Source organism: Argentina silus (genome assembly GCF_951799395.1).
Source record: "Argentina silus genome assembly, chromosome: X".
Classification (NCBI taxonomy): Eukaryota; Metazoa; Chordata; class Actinopteri; order Argentiniformes; family Argentinidae; genus Argentina; species Argentina silus.
The window spans coordinates 19,687,448-19,706,675 of record NC_139653.1 but is presented as its reverse complement, the minus strand read 5'-3'; the positions used below and the strand labels follow the sequence as shown (position 1 = coordinate 19,706,675).

General features: G+C 43.8%; 1 protein-coding gene across 3 annotated transcripts in view; it reads left to right on the top strand.

Annotated features, from left to right (window-relative positions):
* fgfr2 (fibroblast growth factor receptor 2) overlaps positions 1-19,023 on the top strand; it is a 43,586-nt gene extending 24,563 nt beyond the window's left edge. For all 3 annotated transcript variants that reach the window (XM_083696127.1, XM_083696126.1, XM_083696128.1), the window contains 10 exons: positions 1,939-2,129; positions 2,854-2,996; positions 5,549-5,670; positions 9,334-9,444; positions 9,636-9,826; positions 10,616-10,738; positions 12,269-12,339; positions 15,186-15,323; positions 15,791-15,896; positions 17,399-19,023. In XM_083696127.1, coding sequence (XP_083552253.1) covers positions 1,939-2,129; positions 2,854-2,996; positions 5,549-5,670; positions 9,334-9,444; positions 9,636-9,826; positions 10,616-10,738; positions 12,269-12,339; positions 15,186-15,323; positions 15,791-15,896; positions 17,399-17,563 — 1,361 coding nt within the window. In that variant the 3' untranslated portion in view covers positions 17,564-19,023. The remainder of the gene's footprint in view (positions 1-1,938; positions 2,130-2,853; positions 2,997-5,548; positions 5,671-9,333; positions 9,445-9,635; positions 9,827-10,615; positions 10,739-12,268; positions 12,340-15,185; positions 15,324-15,790; positions 15,897-17,398) is intronic.
* The last annotated feature ends 205 nt before the right edge of the window (positions 19,024-19,228 follow it).

Below are 19,228 nucleotides of genomic sequence, written 5' to 3'. Positions count from 1 at the left end.
AATCAGGTGTGTTCCATCACATCATTTGTGCAATATCTAGTATTGATTCTAGGCTTTGCATTTGCCTTTGGAGTTTGCTATTGGTGTTTGTCAACATAAGGACCAAAGAGATGTCAATGAAAGTCAAGGAAGCCATTACTAGGCTGAAAATTAAAAAGAAAAAAAAATCAGAAACATAGTCAAAACCTTAAATCAACAGTTTGGAATGTCATTGAAAAGAAAAAAAAACCCACTGGGGACACTCAGCAATCGCAAACGGGCTGGTAAGCCAAGGAAGACTTCCACAGCGGATGACCGAAGAATGCCCACCATAAATAAGAAAAACCCCAAAACAACTGTCCCACAGTAGGTGTGAATGTGTCAGAGATTACTATCTGCAGAATTCAACACCAACCAAACTACAGACGCTTCACTGCAAGGTGCAAACCACTAGTTGTTCTCAAAAACGATGGTCAGGTTACAGTTGGCTAAAAAATACCTAAAAAGCCTGCAGAGGTCTGGAAAGCAATCTTGTGGACAGATAAGATTCATATTATCATGTACCAGAGTGATTGTAAGAGGAAAGTTTGGATAAAAAAGGATCTGCCCAAGATTTACAGCATACCACCTCATCTGTGAAACATGGTGGAGGGAGTATTAATGTTAGAGCATGTATAGCTGCCACTAGAACTGGTTAACTTATCTTAATTGATGATGTAACTGCTGACGGCAGCTGCAGAATGAATTCTGAAGTCTACAGAAACATCTTGTCTGCTCGAGTGCAAGCAAATGTCTCCAAATTCATTGGTTGGCGCTTCATCATACAGACATAAGACAATGACCCAAATGCTTCACTGTTCCATTTATTATGCAGGGCACTGTATGTATTTATGTACTGTATGTATGTTTGAAAAACTTGTTATGTGTGTATCTCTATGAGTGTCTGTCTGCTATCTGCACTGACAAACATCCATATAGCACAGACACAGCCAATGGACTTTAAATGAGATGGATAATGGTAGTAAATCAGCTGAAATCCAGAACCTAAACAAGCAGTGGGCAATCCCCTCAATGTCCTACACAGATAATCGTTTTGTTTTGTCTCTAAACAATGAAATGTAATTATCACAGGCAAGCGATTTCCTTGGGGAATGATATGTTTTATTTATTGCCCTGATCCGCATCTGTGGCGCCTGCATGGCTGTGTCATCTGTGTGCGTTGTGGTTTTTGGACCAGGGGATAAGAAGCCAACAGGAGAAAGGTTCCTACATATATTTCCCCTGGCTGCACAAGGGCCTTGTTTGTGGCCTGGATGACATGCATTATGGAACAGGCTGGTTCTATAGCTACTCACAGACAGGCCATTTCCTCCACAGGAAGCTCAGGCCATATACAACCACAAAGAGCACCACTCACTTGTTTGCGGCCTTAAGTGAAGCATGTTTTGTTCTGTGTGTGTGTGTGTATGTGTGTGTGTGTGTGTGTGTGCGTGTGCGTGTGCGCATGTGTGAGTGCGTGCATGTGTGTGTGAATGCAGACATTTCTAGCCTCTGCTTGTGCACAAAGCTCAGTCAAGATGTACTCGCCAACAGACTGTGTTTACCCTCTCTTCTCAGATCAATTATATTTCCTATCTGTGCTGCGCTCAGGCAGTAGATGGTTGTTTGATGAAGAGGGGATGGGGGGAGGGGGAAAGGGATATAGAGATGTTGTGTGTGCTTCTTTCCTACTGTTTATGTTTTGTTCGTCCTGTAGTGATTACATTACTGTGTGCGTTGTTACCATGGCATGTCTATCTGTGTTTGTCTTTCAGATCTATCGTGTCTGTGTGTGTTTGTTCATGTGTCCATGTGTGTGCGTTTGTGTGAGTCATGTGTGTTAGGCAGGGTGCGCCTCTCAAGTGGAGGAGCAGCCTATCCCTGACCTCTACCCTGCCCTCCCCCCTGCTCCCCCCTCAGCTAATCCAGTGTGGCCCCCGCCGTCGCCAGACTACGTGGAGATAGCCATTTACTGTGTGGGAGTCTTCCTCATCGCCTGCATGGTGGTCATCGTGGTGGTGTGCAGAATGAGGAACACGGCCAAGAAGCCAGACTTCGGTGGCCAGCCGGCTGTCCACAAACTCAGCAAGCAGATCCCTCTGCGCCGCCAGGTAACAGAAAGTAGATAAAGAGTTCCAAGGGCATTTAACACCCCTAGAGCAAGACAAACTCAACACACACACGCACACACACACATATACTCATTGGCATATACTCATATAGAAAAAAATAAACCTAAGTTGAAACAAGGTATCTTTATTCAGTGCACTGCTAGAGGTGCTAGTCTACAGTTAGCTGCAGTCCACAATGGATAGTGTAGCTTCGGTACATAGTGTCTGAGCATGTTAGCACTGCTATCCAGCACCTCTGCCAGAATCTATTCCTGTGTGAGTGATGCTTCTCCCTCAAGGGAAACAAAAATCCAAAAGGTACAAAAAGTGTTGGATTACATTCCTGGGAGAGACGGATTCCAGTGTCAAGGTAAGGTTAGGGCGAAAAGGAGAGAAGAGCCCTCAGGACAATGACAACAGCATGTGAATAACAGACACATTCATCAGATTATACATTACTTCTGCATCGGTTGCTTCACTCTAACGATCACTGACATGTTGTCACTCGCCTAAAGAGAAATATTTCGATTTGCACAATATCAAAGTGCTGTAAGTGAAAAAGTTGCTTGTTAAGGATATTTACAGTATCTTCAATCCCCCGCCCCCCCCTCCACACACACATGCACGTGCACACACACACCCACCCACCCTAGCCCTGCCCTGTTGTCTCTCTGGCCCATGTCTCCAGACTCAGGTGATCAGCCATGTCTCTCTCCCCCTGCAGGTGTCTGCTGACTCCAGCTCCTCTATGAACTCCAGCACTCCACTAGTCCGCATCACCACGCGGCGCAGCTCCAATAACCATGACGACCCCATCCCAGAGTACGAGCTCCCCGAGGACCCCCGCTGGGAATTCTCCAGAGATAGGTGAGTGTCAGGGTGGGGCAGAGCAGGATGAGAATGGGGCGGGTCTGGGACGGTCTGCAGAGATTCTGATTCTCATTTAGGTTTCTATTCTGTGTGAAGACATTCCAACCCAAAACACATTTCAGGAATGAGTGCAGTGTCCTAGTTGGAAGAGGTTGTGGGAGAGATATCCCATTCCAGCTTTTTAAAGTGAAAGTGTGTGTGTGTGTGTGTGTGTGTGTGTGTGTGTGTGTGTGTGTGTTGGGGGGGTGGGGGGGTGAAATCTAACCGTGAACCTGCATGTACATTTATCTAGTATGAGATCACAGAGATAATGTGAGTGCGTGTGTGTTGTCTCATTCCAACAGTTGATTCGATTGATTGTACAGTATGGTTAATAAAACAGTGTTTGTTTGTATGTTTGTGTGAAGGATTATTACTTTATTGTCTCTTCTTAACTGGATGCTTAAAGTAGCAGCAGATAACAACACAGCACAGTTGAACAACTCTCAACACAGTTGAACAAAGGCAACAACAACAACAACTGTTAAATGATGAGAGACTTGTGTTGTTTGTTAAATATGCCATTAATTTTTAACATAGCCATGAGCAGTAATGATTAACCAGTGCTTATAATGGTTACGGCAGTGATATAACAATGATTAATTTCTCAGTATTGCACTGTACCAGACTGTTGCCACCTAGCCCTGCTTTATCACCTCTACAGCCATCAAGCACTTACAGAAGTGGAGCTGTGTTCATTAGTGGTTAGTAGAAGGGCCATGGTGGCTGTAATCTGGCTATTTGGACTGAGAGTGTTTGCGTGCCTCGTACCAGAGGAGTCAGTACCTGAGAGCTGGTCTACTGGCCTTTCACTCACAGTTTCTGTGATAACAGGCTCTAGGATCAGAGCAGACTGATGCATAGTAGTTTAGTCAAGACCAGACTGCTTGTTGTGAAAGAATGGAAAACCCAGCCCGTAAAGAACCCTGTCTCCCTGCCTGTTATTAAGATGCATGAGTCTGGTGTTTAGCAAGGCCATGTTTGTGTCAGGTCAAGAGGATTCTCTCTTCATCATTGATAATCATTTCGGATGTTTTTTTTATCCTATGGAGGATTGTCTGTTTGTGCACAAATTGAATTGAAGTTGCATGCTAATACAATTGATCAAATAAATTGTTGACTTTATTTGCTGTGCCTATGAAAGGAACTGTTTGTCTGAGTTCTGGGCTGAATACAAATGTTTTGGAGATGTTATCTGGTTGGCGTGCTGAATGTAGCCCTGTGTCTCCCTCTGGCCTCTGTCCCTCTCTCTGCTCCTCGCCTGTCATTCCAGAGTGCCTCAGGGGCTGTGCTGGAAATGCAGAAACATTCTGGAATGCTAGCTAACGTTTGTGATGGCGTGGAGGAAGAATAACATTGATTATGGGTGGTGGGACGGGCAGAAAGAGTGCCATTGAGAGAGGGGGGTGGTGGGGAGGTGGGGAGCGTGTGTGGACAGACTGGGGATTGTGTTACCGTGACGGCGTGCTGGCCTGAGGCCCCAGCATCAGTGTGAATGTTTACACAGCCGAGATGTAGGGGCGGGGCAACCACATGCCAATCACACTCTGACCAGAGGGCACCAACAGGTCAGAGGTCAGAGAGGTGCTGTGACCATGAGTGATAGTTCTCTGGTAGTTTGTGTGAGTGTGTTTGTAAGGTAGAGATCTCAGAAAATCACCCTTAATGCAGCCCCACGGAATCTTAAAAAGTGTGTTAGGAGGACAGAACAGTCTGATACAAACTTATTACAGTGAGACTTAAGAGTGCTGTATTTGATCAGAATTGGACAGGGTTACATTTCTGTTAGGCATTGTGACCAAACCATTATGGTAACCTCACAATATCCTGAAGTATCCCAGTCTCCAGCTCTCTTAGTGGTTAATGTGTCAAGAGTAAGCTGTGTAATGAGTTGTAAAGGGCGTCCATTGAACACGCCAGGGCAGGGTAAACATTCTAGAGAGAAGTGTTTCTCCTCCCTGCTGAAACCCTGTTATCAGGTGATTATTATCCCTACTGTCCTGGCACAAACTACTGCCACCGCGCCAGTTAAGCACTCAGGGTTAGAATCTGATTGAAACAGAGAGAAGGTGGCAGAGAGAGAGGAAGTTGAGAAATTCTGGCCTTGTGCCTGCTCTCTCTATCGCTCTCTCTCACTCACTTACTCACTAAGACACAAAGAAGTAAACAGGCTTGTGAGGAGAGAGAGAGAGAGAGAGAGAGAGAGAGAGAGAGAGAGAGAGAGAGAGAGAGAGAGAGAGAGAGAGAGAGAGAGAGAGAGAGAGAGAGAGAGAGAGAGAGAGAGAGAGAGATGAGATGAGATGAGATGAGATGAGATGAGATGAGATGAGATGAGATGAGATGAGATGAGATGAGATAGGTGATGCGGGAGTGGGTTCTTGGTATGTGTTTGTGTTTCAGTTGATAGGAACTGAACCCTGTTAGTCTGTGTGTGATTGCCCATTTAGACTTAAGTGGTAAAGTGCTGTAACTGTTCTGTAACCCTCCATGCCCTCTCTCCTCCTCTTCAGGCTGACTCTAGGTAAACCTCTGGGTGAGGGATGCTTTGGCCAGGTGGTGATGGCAGAGGCTCTGGGCATCGATAAGGACAAGCCCAAGGAGGCAGTAACGGTGGCAGTCAAGATGCTCAAAGGTAAGTGTGTTCTTTCCCATAGAACCTGAACCTGTTTTTGTATATGTTTTATAGGTGGCATTTCTGCATGTCCTATATGCTCCACTTATGTACAGTATGTATGTGTGTGCATGTGTAGCTGTATGGATGTGTGTACTGCTATCTATTTCAGAATCTCTGTTGTGTCCAATGGGGATTGGGTGGGGCTCAGCGGGGCCTGGGGCTGTCATTATTCTGTGTTGCTGAATGACGGCTGTGGGGGCAGGGTCAGAGGCGGCCACATACCTGACCCTGGTACCAGCTGCCTAGGCCTCACTCAGCACCCACACAAAGACAGCTCAGTCACAGGGACGGCTGGCTGTATTAAAAAAGGAGGGGGAAGGAGGGATGGTCCTGGAGGGAGATAGGGGGAGGGCAATGTGTGTGGGGCTAGGTCAGCAAGAGTATTTGATAGGTTCAGGAGACCTTGACAATGGCTGAAGGAGAGAATCTGCTCCTTAAACGAGGGGGTGAGGAGGGCTTGCAGGTAATGGTGCAGAGGAATGCGGGCAATGCCATTGTGTCTGGTGGGCTCGCTCAATCAGTCCCATGAAAAAGGAGACTGTGCTGGAGATAATTACTCCAGATTGAGCAAATGTCTTTAATTCCCTGGCTGCTGAAAGGATGCCTGTGTAGTCTGTGTGAGGAGCACTCCCTCTGCTGTAATGCTAGACCACATTGTTAGTGAGGCTTAATCACAGTTATCTATACATAGTGGAGCGGCTACAGGCCAAATTTTGAAGAAAATGTCCCTTTTGGGATAAAAGTACACATTTTACACAGAGCAAGGGCAGGTCTTACTGGAGCATTTTTAGCTATAGGACCATCACAGATTTGCCCTTCTACCCCCGGTGACCATTTTAAAAATGGCCACTAATATCTCTTTGGGGCCAGACCACACTCATTTTGATTGGCCATATCTGAATAAATTATTGGTGCAGTAAGACCAAAGATAGTTAGAAATGTTTGTAGGAGTATATAGAACACAAACATATGACAAAAGTGTGCCAGGTATGTTTGTCCTTTAAATGGTTGACAGAAAAGTATCCTGTAAAATGGTCAAAATCACATTTGTTTGCTGTTATTTCATCCCTAGTTTCAATATGTAAACAAGTAGAACGTAATATAATAGTATTGCCCAGTGTCTACAAATGACAATGATATGCAACATTTCAACTAATATTATGTAAATTAAGAAATATGACAAAGACGTCTGCCCTGTGCGTTTCACTATATGGGAAATCCCATAGGAATTGTTTTTGTCCAGTGGAGAGAGCATAATGTTGTCTTAATGAAAGGTTGTCTTGAACATTTTAAAAGTGGATTAGGGTGATTGGCTTAAAAGATGAAAGAGGAGCCCATCTTAAAATGTATTTAAAAAAATGCAATGTTTCCTATTGAAACCCCATTAGGGCAACTTCAAATAATTATAGTTTAAAAAGTCAAAATAGTTAAACATTTGTATAGAAGTTAATTAAGTGGAGTAGGTGGCCTGTAGCCGCTCCACTAATACAGATGGAGCCAAATAGATTGCTTGGAAATTCCCGTGGGTGAGGTGCTGCAGGTGCTCATTTACTGTAGCTGGAAGGCTCTGGGAAGCTCAGCAGAGCCAGAACACACTTGAGATTATTTAAAACTCCTCCTTGCGTACCAAGGTGTACTTCTGTTAGCATCCACAAGACTCAGTGGTGACTGCTTTAGATTTTTCCACAGTGAAAGGTCAAAGGAATGTGTTGAAATGTCCGTGTGGGTTCTATTATGTTGGTCAAACCAAGAGGGAATTAAAAGTGAGGATCACAGAACACAAAAGGGATATCAGAAATCGTGATAAGTCCCCATTATTTTCTTATTTCATTTCATGGTTATATTTGTATTATTATTGACATGTATTGCTATGAATTATACTATATTTACATATTATATGACTTTATTGTGAAGAACTTGTGTACATCTATGGATTTGTCCTCATTTATATATATGGATGACTACAATAACAACAAACAAAGAATGACTCAAAAGAAAGCAATGCTTTTTCCCATTGATTTATTTTGTAAAATGGTAAATGAAAGAATTGTACACTATGACGGCAATTTCAGTACCACCCTGCCCGCCGGCGAAGGAGCGGCTTTGGGTCACTTATCTCACTGGAATCAACCATCTAAGACGAGTCAGAGTCTTGATCATTCACCCAAGCTTTGGTGATCAATAAAAACACTTCCCCTGATAACTATTAACATTATTTTCAAACAATATCACCCACAATACTAAACGAAAAATAAATATATGATTGATTAGAACAGAGTACAAATGTAACTCAAATTAGAAATTCTGTTCAAAATCCAATTTGATAAGATGAGATAAGATGGCTAGCTCTCAAGCCAGACATTCACACTTTTGAGTGTCTCTTCTCTACCCCCACATCTTGATTTCTCAAACCCTTCAAATTATTTTTTAGGCTACACAGCTTAGTCAGAAATTGGAAAGGCACATGTGAAAAGATAAATTGGTGATAGTTGTTTATTTCACCTTTATTTAAGCAGACGTTTTTAGCAGGAAACTGGAATGAGTGACAGCCAAGGAAGTTCAGGGTTTAGGCTCACCAGTGTGATGTCTACCAGAGCACAGGTTGCTACTGGTAGTGGAGATATTCAGGAGTGAGCTTAAATAGAGGGACTTGTAAATAAATGGTTAGCCGACCTATGAGAACTCTGCCATTTCTTGACTTTGCCCAAATAATAGATTGATGCATATGCAAAACATTCTGTATGGGCTATCATGTAATTACAGTACCTAAATGAATCAAATCTGTATCTGGGGAAAAACCCTAATGAAATGTTTGTTTCTTATTATAGCCATAATGATCAAATGTAAAGTGCTGTGTTGCCAGAAACAATGTTGGAACAGTTCCAGATCAACTGTAAAATTTTGTAAAAAAAAATTAAAGTGTGTTATGTCTCAAGGAAATGTATGTCTATTTCACAAATTATGCTTCCACCTTTGATAAGGCAAACAACACGCGTACAGTATTGATGCAATCTCATTAGTGAATTGTACCGTTTCACTTCTTTTTGTAAAGCAACTTTGGGCCTTATAAAAGCATTAGCCTATAAAGTCTACATTTGATGTATTGTTAATATTATTTATTATTATTAAACAATAATAATAATAATAGTATACATCGCAAAACGAATCCAATCTTGCCATCTTCCCCGACAAATGGTAGCCGAGACAGACAGAACGGCGTGAGCACAAATCAGATAAATCTGAATATTACAGAGAAACAGACTGCCAAAATAGGAAATAAAATGTCTTCTCTGTCAGGCTGCCGAAATAGGAACTGAATGTTCCTATAAACTCAATCATTGCAAGAAAACGGCCCAAGCGCAACTTACTAGCGCCACCTAGCAACCGAGACCAGTGTGTGGACAAGGTCAGTATTAGTATGCAACGCTCCGCAGGGCCACAAATGAAGTGTACGTGATTGCTGCATCGTCACACGCAATATATTTGGCTTCATCTGTAAGAAGCTACTCTGACTGTAAGACAGCTAGGGAGGCTGGAGGGTCCTGAGGAGAGGGCGGGGTACTCTGTGAGGTTGTTGTGTCCTCTGTACTGATGCCCTGTCCCCTCTCTGCCTCCCTCCAGATGATGCTACAGAGAAGGACCTGTCTGACCTGGTGTCGGAGATGGAGATGATGAAGATGATCGGCAAACACAAGAACATCATCAACTTGCTGGGGGCGTGTACTCAGGATGGTGAGTAGGAGGGGCCTCATGTTGAACCTGCTCTGAATGGTTCACAGTGGGTACAACCAAGCTCTCTTTAACACATCTGTGAATATTGCTGAGAAAAGAAAAACTAAATTGAGTAAAAGGTAGTTGAGACAGCTTAGCTGTCACTCACTGTGGTTGAGATCTAAATAATGTGTATATGCCCTCCTGTGCAGGCCCCCTGTATGTGATAGTGGAGTACGCCTCCAAAGGGAACCTGAGGGAGTTCTTACGTGCCCGAAGGCCCCCTGGCATGGAGTACTCCTACGATATCACCCGCTGTTCAGACGAACAGCTCACTTTCAAAGACCTGGTCTCCAGTACCTACCAGGTGGCACGGGGCATGGAGTACCTGGCGTCACAGAAGGTAACACACCCACACACGCACGCACGCACGCACGCACACACACACACATACACACACCTTTCTTGTCTTTACTCACATTCTGGTAGACACAATTCTACTGCACTGGGCCTGTGTGGTTAGGGCTTTGCCAATGGAAGTTGCATAGAAAGGGTGTGTGTGCGTCATTGTGGGAAAATGGTCTCCTAAAATCACATCTCTATCCCACTGTCCAATCCCAGCATTGTCTCTCAGCCCACCACAAAAGCCTCTGTGTGCAGATAACTGAAGAATAGGGTTTTCACAACGCATTCACAACAGGGAATGGGCACGTTAGCCAAACACTCCATCACGCTCCCTCTGACTGTTGGAATGTGACAGAGCATACAATCACAGACTACGCACACACGCACACACACACACACACACACACACGCACGCACGCACGCACGCACACACACACACACACACACACACACCCACACAGACACACAAACACACACACACAGACACACAATGCTATCACACGCACACCTATGCATACAAACAACTCTTACCATATATCTGACGAAGTATGTCTGGAATCTTTTCAGATCCAGGCATGTTTCTTTCATCATCATCAAGTCAAGAAGTGTGTGCTAATTGCATTATTGTTTCTGGGTCATTACATTTACCATACACATGGAATCATATTTAGCAATGCTTATGTATATTTGTGTTTAGTTTATTTGCATGGTGAGGTAACTGTATCATGTTCTCTCTACTACTTCCACGTCTCTATTTTCATTCTCTCCATCCACCATGTCCTTTCAGTGTATACACAGAGATCTAGCAGCAAGGAACGTCCTGGTCACAGAGAGCAACTTCATGAAGATTGCAGACTTTGGCCTGGCCAGGGATGTCCACAACATTGATTACTATAAAAAGACAACCAATGTGAGTACAAGCAGAGGTGGAGGAGGTGTGTGTTTGTGTGTGTGTGTGTGTGTGTGTGTGTGTGTGTGTGTGTGTGTGTGTGTGTGTGTGTGTGTGTGTGTGTGTGTGTGTGTGTGTGTGTGTGTGTGTGTGTGTGTGTGTGTGTGTGTGTGTGTGTGTGTGTGTGTGTGTGTGTGTGTGTGTGTGTGTGCGTGCGTGCGTGTGTGAGAGAGAGTGTGAGAGTGTGGGGATGTGTAAGTGTTTAGGCCCCCCCCCCACCTCCACCGTCAGTGCCTTGGCAGAGACAGAAGGTTCTCAGGCAGTCAGTGAATACAGTGTACAACGGGTTGATGAAAACAAGCATTGTGATTGGCTGAAAGGAGTTCTAAGCCGTGATTTAATCATGATGTTGTCACATGTTATGATATTCATACACCGCACTACATTTGTGTATCACATTCCCTTGAAATCCCTTGTTTTATATTTCTCAGAGCAGGGCAGAAACCACCCCCAATCTACAAAATAAAAACTTAAAGCATTGTTTTCTTGTCACAATTTTCAGTTTTTTTTGTATAACCATAAAAGCAATAATGCCAGAGAGGGTGTGATTTATCGTCAATATTGTCGCTTGGTAGGGGTTTGCCTGCACTCTGCTGCGCATCGTCTCTAACAATTCCTCCTACCCGTGACAATATTGATGATAAATCACAGCCTCTCAGGCATTATTGCTTAACTAGACACTCTGCCTTGTTTGTGTCTTTTCTCTTGTTCCTTCACTTCACTGCTTGTACAAACAGACCCAGAGAGAGGGACAGAGAGGCACAGAGAAAGAGAAAGCAACAGAGGCCTTGTACATAGCTGACATCTCCATAGCAGACTCATAGTAGGGTTTATCCTAGTCCCAGTGCAGTCAGCCTGCCCATCCTTGTTTATTATGCATGGTTGCCTTTTCATTAGACACACAATCACACTGAGATTCTAGCCTAGTTCAACAACAACAACAACAACAACAACAACAACAACAACAACAACATCCCATCACTACTGCTTGGTGAGAGAAGGTGGTGGTGGTGATGGTGGTGGTGATGATGATGATGATGATGATGATGAGTTGCATTAGGTCTCTCCTGACATTATTATCAGCCCCACAGCAGTAAATGGTTTCCTCTTTACTTGTACTTACAGTAGCACAGACAGTTGTATTGATAGGGGACTGCTTGTCACCAGCACTTAGCTCTTTGCTGCAGTGTTTAATGGCATGTTGAGATAAACTCTCCCCTTATCTGTGACCCTGTTTATCTGCTCACTGTTTTAAAAGTGTTCCTCTGGGAAATCTAAGGCACAGACAATCCCAATGGGAGACTATTCCCAAGGTATCATTCTCTAATCCCTATTGGCATTTGCAGGACTAATTAAATTCCTGCTTCACTTAAGTCATGCATGAATAAAAAAATGCTGATTGGCCAAGAAATTAAAAACCCTAACGATGTCTGTGCATATATATAACAACAGCAACCTCTTCACCTCTGACCTGTGTGGGTGTGTCCTCAGGGTCGTCTCCCGGTGAAATGGATGGCTCCAGAGGCGCTGTTTGACCGAGTGTACACACACCAGAGCGATGTGTAAGTACTGTACCTTTGTTATGTGCTCACACACACACACACACACACACACACACACACACACACACACACACACACACACACACACACACACACACACACACACCAACAGACATTACACAATCCCTTAGATACACAGGTGGAGCGCAGCCTGGTTTCTGCACTGCCAGTGGTTGTGTTGTGTTCTAAGAGTTGTTTTGCAGTCAGAGAGAGGGGAAAGAGGTTGGGTTGGGGGGATGGAAGCAGGGGGTCAGTGAGGTGTTTTGGTGGAGAGTGGGGATGTGGCAGGGTTGGGGGGGTGTACTGGCCAGTCTATGGCAAAAGTGAGGATTTCACGCTAGACTTGCAGCCAATGCTGTGTTACTAATCTGCCTGGCTTCAAAGGGCCTGGAAGAGACCAGAGCCCACCTCCCCCTGCCCAGCACGGAAGTCTCCCCTCCTTCAGGTCCTTCACACATGTCTGAACGCAACAATACCGCACCTTCAAATTGGGCCTCCTCCCTCACCTACCCCGCCTCCCTCACCACTCGCCTCTCTTCATTCACGTCTTGAACACTTTGAACATGTGTCTCATCTTTTTTGGGCCTTTATGTTAACAAAATAATCCCTTTTCCCCCCCATTTTTATTTTCATTCATATCGTATGTGAAGGGCAGCCCTGTCTGTTCTCTACTCTTTCAAGAAGACTTGCTCTAAAAAAGGAAGAACAAAGGAGTAAGCAGACCCTCTCTTTTTGGTGTCTGATTTTTATGCGTTCTGACAGAGCTGTTTGAAGTTTCTGTTGCATGCTTTGGCAGTAGAAAGTGTGTGGCAATTAGATAAATGTGTTGCGTGCTGACCCCTGGGAAACGCAATTTTGCAGTAGCACACATCCTGTACATTCACCCAGTTCACCATTTTGTTAGAGGAAATCATTTTTGTGTACTGTTTGGTGTGTGTGTGTGTGTGTGTGTGTGTGTGTGTGTGCATGTGTGCGTGTGTGTGTGTGTGTGTGCGCACACCCGTGTGTGCATGTGGGTGTGTGTGCATGCATGCGTGTGTGCAGCCTCAATCAATAGCAAGGGGGGCGTTGGGAGCTGGTGGCTGCTTAAGCCCTTTGTGCCTCTCTCACCACTAATTACGTTTCATCACTCACTTTAGTAATTGGCTTTTTCACATAGGGCCTTCTGAGGAGAGCAGGGTGGGGGTAGAGGAGGGCTACACTGAAACCTTGTCAAAGGCAGGAACGATCTATACATGACATCAGATTAAATGAATAAATGAATTCAAATGAAATCTGCCCCATGTTGTTTTGACAAATGTACCCTGGGGACTGCAGGTAGGTGTAGGAGGCAGGCTGAGATAGAATGGGACTGGTTAATGGGCTACTGACCCAGCCCATGGAGATAGCACCATGGACAGAGCTTCACTGTGGTATTGTGGGGGATCTGGTCTACCGGGCTGGAGCTTGGGTGGAGAGGGGTTCAGGGAGGGGGATTCATCTTGGGGGCTGGTATATACCCCAAGAGCACTCAACCTCTTAGGTACAGCCAGCCCCTTTTTAGACTGGCTGGTTTATGGTGCTTTGATTCATGGGGTTTTGATTGGGTCTGCTGATGTATGTGTATCCATTTGCTTTTTGCAAATTCATATTGTTGTTTGTCAATACCATAAAACATATGTGGATGGAATATGTCAGTGCTTAAGATATAAATGTAATATGAGTAAGATGTTCAGGACAGATTGTAATAGAGTGTTTTGGTTTGTTTTTGTTGAATGATGCATCTTGTGTAAACACTGACTATGGGCAGGTTGGATGGCAGGTCATTGGTTGTGACCTGTTGAGTGTGTGTCAGTTGGTATTTCTGTGTACATCTCTACACAGAGCAGTGGAATGACGAGAGATACGTGATGGATACATAGTAGCATTGAAAGCAGCAGACCAGTGTGTAAACAAACGGAGAGATACAGAGGGATATTGAGGAGAGAACAAAACCCAGGGTCGGTTGTGTAAACAGATGAATGGAGAGATAGCCGCAGGAGTAAATAAAAGCAGAGGGTGTCTTTGTGTCATGGCCTCTTTGGGTCACTGATGTGGGCGTGTGCCTGTGTGTGTCAGCGTTCCTGGGTGTTATAATACACTCTTTGTGGCTCACAATGTGCATGCTGCCATGATGATTAATTGTTGAACTATGCCAGTGTAGAAGTAGTATATAATATAATATATAGTATATAGCTAGGCTATATCATTTGGCTATGCATGATGACATTGATGAATATCATATCATTGGTGAGTAATGAGTGCTGTACCAGACATTGTACAGTGAGGATATAGAAGTAATCCATCTCTGTGGTGATTACCTCTAGTACCCCCCCTTCTGTAAGCGTTATCTGCTGTGGGTGGGCTACTGTTTGTTTTGGTGGGTGACTGGACAATGAGGGCCAGTGTGAATGTCCAGCCTGGGGACAAAGGGCATCTTTGAAACAAGGGCCAGCATGGCACTGCCCACCAGCTGTAGGAGTGGGTCGGTGCCGCGAGCCACCAGAGGGATGGCAGAAAGAGGGTATTGACACCGCCACAGTCATGCCATTGTTTCTCTCTATCACACATCCATTCATCAATGAGTTTGCCCAAATTATTGTCGGAAGGAACGGTCATGGAGGATATGTAGTATATTTTACTCTGTACAGGTATTTGTGTTTATTGTTAGAGTAAGTTATTGGGCCCCCAAACAATAACAACCATAAATATAACAGTAAGCAGTGGCTGTGTAAAAATAAATTTAATGCAATCTTATGAAGACATGTTCACATTCGTTAGTCAGTTTTATAGCATGATATGGTTATTCATGCTCTCTCTCTCCCCAGCTGGTCATTTGGGGTGCTGATGTGGGAGATCTTCACCCTGGGGGGTTCCCCTTATCCTGGTATCCCAGTGGAGGAGCTCTTCAAGCTGCTGAAAGAGGGCCATCGCATGGACAAGCCGGGAAACTGCACCAACGAACTGTAAGACACCATCTCTCTCTCTCCCCCTCTCTCTCTCACTCTCACACCCCATCCCCATCAGATCCATGACTTTAGGCCTCAGTGTCCACTCTCTCTCAGCCCTCTGCACAGCTGGCCTAGGCACATATCAATGTCCTCATTCACAATAGGCCCTCTGCAGTCAGCACACAATGACACAGCCTGCACCAGTACTGTAAGGACTGAGGTTCTCACACTGTACTGAGAACTCTGGGACAGTAAACCCAGACACAATATCAGCGATCACTAAAGCACTGGGGTTTGTGTTAGTGTTAAGCATTAGACCATCAAATAGGAGAGGACAGAGAAAACATACGAGGCAAAGCACAGACAATTTTTGAATTTTGAAAGTCATAATGAAAGAAAGAGCAGCAGAGTGTTGAATGGGTGGCACCTGGCATACGAGTTTGGAATTGGAAAGTATAAGTAAAATATTTCTCTCTCCTCAGGTACATGATGATGAAAGACTGTTGGCACGCCATTTCCTCCCACAGGCCCACCTTCAAGCAGCTAGTGGAGGATCTGGACCGCATCCTCACCCTGGCCACCAATGAGGTGAGGCCATGCAGACAAAACCAGAGTCACTTTGCTTCACTGTCACCCGTATTCACACTGACCCACTATCTGGAGTCAGACCAGTTCACTGTATGGTTCTTGGAAATACTCTAGATGGTCAGGGAGAGCATAACTTTTTTTCTACTAGTATGCTCTTAAAACCTCTACATTGTGAATTTCGACTTACAGGTACTCGCACACAAGCACATCACACAGTTGCAAGGGCAAACATAGTTGAGCAACGTTGTTTGAGAATTCTAAAAGCATTAGAACCTGCGTTCCTGACACATGACCTTAACAGTGACCAGAAAATGACCGCTTGATTTGATCCAGGCCTGCACTGTGGCCATGGCCCACTGATGTTGCCCAATCATCAAAGCCGCTTCTCGCTCAGAATAATGGCTTGTGTTTCTTTCCGTTCCCCTCCTGTCGTGTGTGATATCCGTGCATGAGGCTGAAGAGGGGCTGTGGATGGAAATCTGTCAGGGCTCGTCTGGGCTCAGAGTGGGACTCCATAGATTATGCCAAAAGCCCAACTTTGAGTTTGAACTTTTGAAATGTAATAAAGCGCCTTTTCTTTTTTCCCTACACCAAACCGCTGGCAGATGTGGAGGTCTTTCGTAATGTGAGCCTCCTTGTGTTGAGCTGGGAAAATGGAAGCCAGTACTCATTTTCAGAAACCAAGAACGCTTCTCATCCTCCTCACAACTATTCCAATAACTGCCACTAAAGGCAAGAAAAAAAGAGTGCAGAGACAAAGATGAAAAGAGCGAAACAAGCACAAAGCACTGGTTCACGTGAACAATTAATATCAGAAAATGTTTGGTTTTGATCTTTTCATCCATTTTTGGTGAGCAATGCCAGAGCGCTGGTGTATTTGCACAGCCGTTTTCCTATTTTTTTGCCATCCTACTGGGCTCAAAATCCGCATTCCAATTTCAGATGTCAGGTTTGTTTTGATTGTGCTGGAGAGTGACGTGAAGCGGAGCGGTACAGAGCCCAGGGTTCGGTGTCGCTCGCTGTTTGAACGGCCTGTTTCTCTAGGCTCCCCCTTGCCCGCCCAGACACATTGAACCACTTTGTATTGAGACTACAGCAAGTAGGTCAGACTCAGCATTGATCTATGTGAACCATGCTGGAAAGTTCCTCTCACTCCAGCCCCCACGCACAATTTATTAACTATTATTCGTGCAAATATTTTTATATGGGTCTGATTTAAGATTATTTTCTCCCCAAGGCTGTCAACTGCTCAGAGTGATTTGGTTTAGTTTACATAATTAAATGATGATAATGACAATGATACTTTTCTCTGCATGTCCCTCACTGTCCCTTGGAAACCTCTCCCTTCTATATTTATGGTTATCCATTTGCTTTTACGCTTTTCCTTTTTTTCTTTTTCTTTCTCTTTGTCTCTTTTCCCCTCTAAACCTGTGTGTGTGTGTATGTGTGTGTGTGTGTGTGTGTGTGTGTGTTTCTCATATCTTCTCTCTGTTTGTCTGTAGGAGTATCTGGACCTGTGTGCCCCAGGGGACCAGTATTCTCCCAGCTTCCCAGACACACGCAGCTCCTGTTCTTCTGGTGACGACTCTGTGTTTTCCCATGACCCCCTACCGGACGAGCCCTGCCTCCCCAAGTACCAGCACATCAATGGGGGCGTCAAAACATGAGGCCCCCCAACTCAAATTCCAGCCTAACCTGACCAATCCCTGAACCCCCAGAAAGAGACACATCTATACCACACCTCACCAACCCCAACCTCCTGCCCCCCCAACCCTGCTCTGGCTCCCTATGGACTAACGGACCTGGCCGGGACTGGGCTGGTGGCAGCGCTGCTGTCAGAACTGAACACACACCCTCACGCATTCACACACACGTGTTCACTGTGTTAAAGGATAGGGAACCTGCGAGTATCCCAACGGTCCCTCTCGCAGTTTTTTACTCATGGAATTTACAGTTTTCCTTCCATGATTCCATTCCGTTGGCTGGCATTCCAAGACTTTGTTTGTTCCCAGAGGAAAAATGGACCATGATGAACTGAAATAAGGGACTTAAAGAGGACGACAAATAGGAAGCGGACTGAAAGAAAACATAAACTAACAAAAAGATGAATAGGAGAAGAGCGCATACAGACACTGCCTCTTGTTTATTTTGTAATATTGGTTCATTTCTTTTTACCTTCTCTTGATAAGCCCACACAATTATTATTATTATTATTATGGAGAAACAAAACAATACACAGTATACTGTATAGTGCTGGGTATATTTGTAAATATATTCAAATATGTATAAATATATATTATATATTTACAGTGAATTATTTTTTGTATGAACTCCAGAATAATTCCCCCCTCTCCTCTCCCCTCTCCCTCTTTGAGTTTGAGACAGGTGTGTTATCACACAGACTATTTTTCTCTTTCTCCCTCTCTCTCTCTCTCTGTCTCTCTCTTTCTTTCTCTCACTCTCTCTCTCTCTCTCTCTCTCACACACACACACACACACACACACCTGTCTCGCTCTCATTCAATGACACAGTGGAGTATTGGCTTTCAGGGACAGAGGTAGCATGTTAATTTATTGACTTATGTTTTTGAAAATGAATCAAAAAGTTGAAAAAAGAACAAAAATAGTGAGAAAGAAATAATGCTATTAATGATGCTGATAATAAAGAATAAATAATCCATGATGTTTATCGTAATTTAAAATGATATTTCAGAGGTAACAGAAAAAGCTATTTTTAGTGGGTGTTTTGAAAGATCCTGGTTTCATAAGTTTTATATATAAATGTGAATATTAAGTTAAAGTTTAAATACTGTACATTTTATAGTCTGCTAATCCCTTTCTTATGTAGATGCTGCAGTTTATATCCAGTCATTTTACTCTTTCTTAGGTTTGCATTTGGAACAAGATAATTTTTGGATATTCATATATGATTCAAAGAAAAATATTACCCACTAGCAATCTGTTACATTTAGACTAAATATAGACTCAAAATTCACACAAGAGAAATGAAAGCTGAAAAACAAAAGTATTAAATCGTTCAAGTGTTTTTTTTTCTACTGGACCAAGTTTAAAATGTTATTTGCAAGTGTTGCTTCCTCATTTGCAAAATTAAAAATGAAAAAATATACGTTTGTGTCCTCTTCTTGATTTGACTATTCTTGGTAGACTGAAAATTCTGTCAGTAGTCCTTGGTTGCACTAAAATGTTATCTTTATGTAATAAAGTTTAAGTACCTTGATAGCTTTGAATCAGGCCAGGTTGGTCATACAGTATATTAAAATAAGTTATGCATGCTGTGTAGCTGAATTCTAACAATAGATTACTAGTATCTG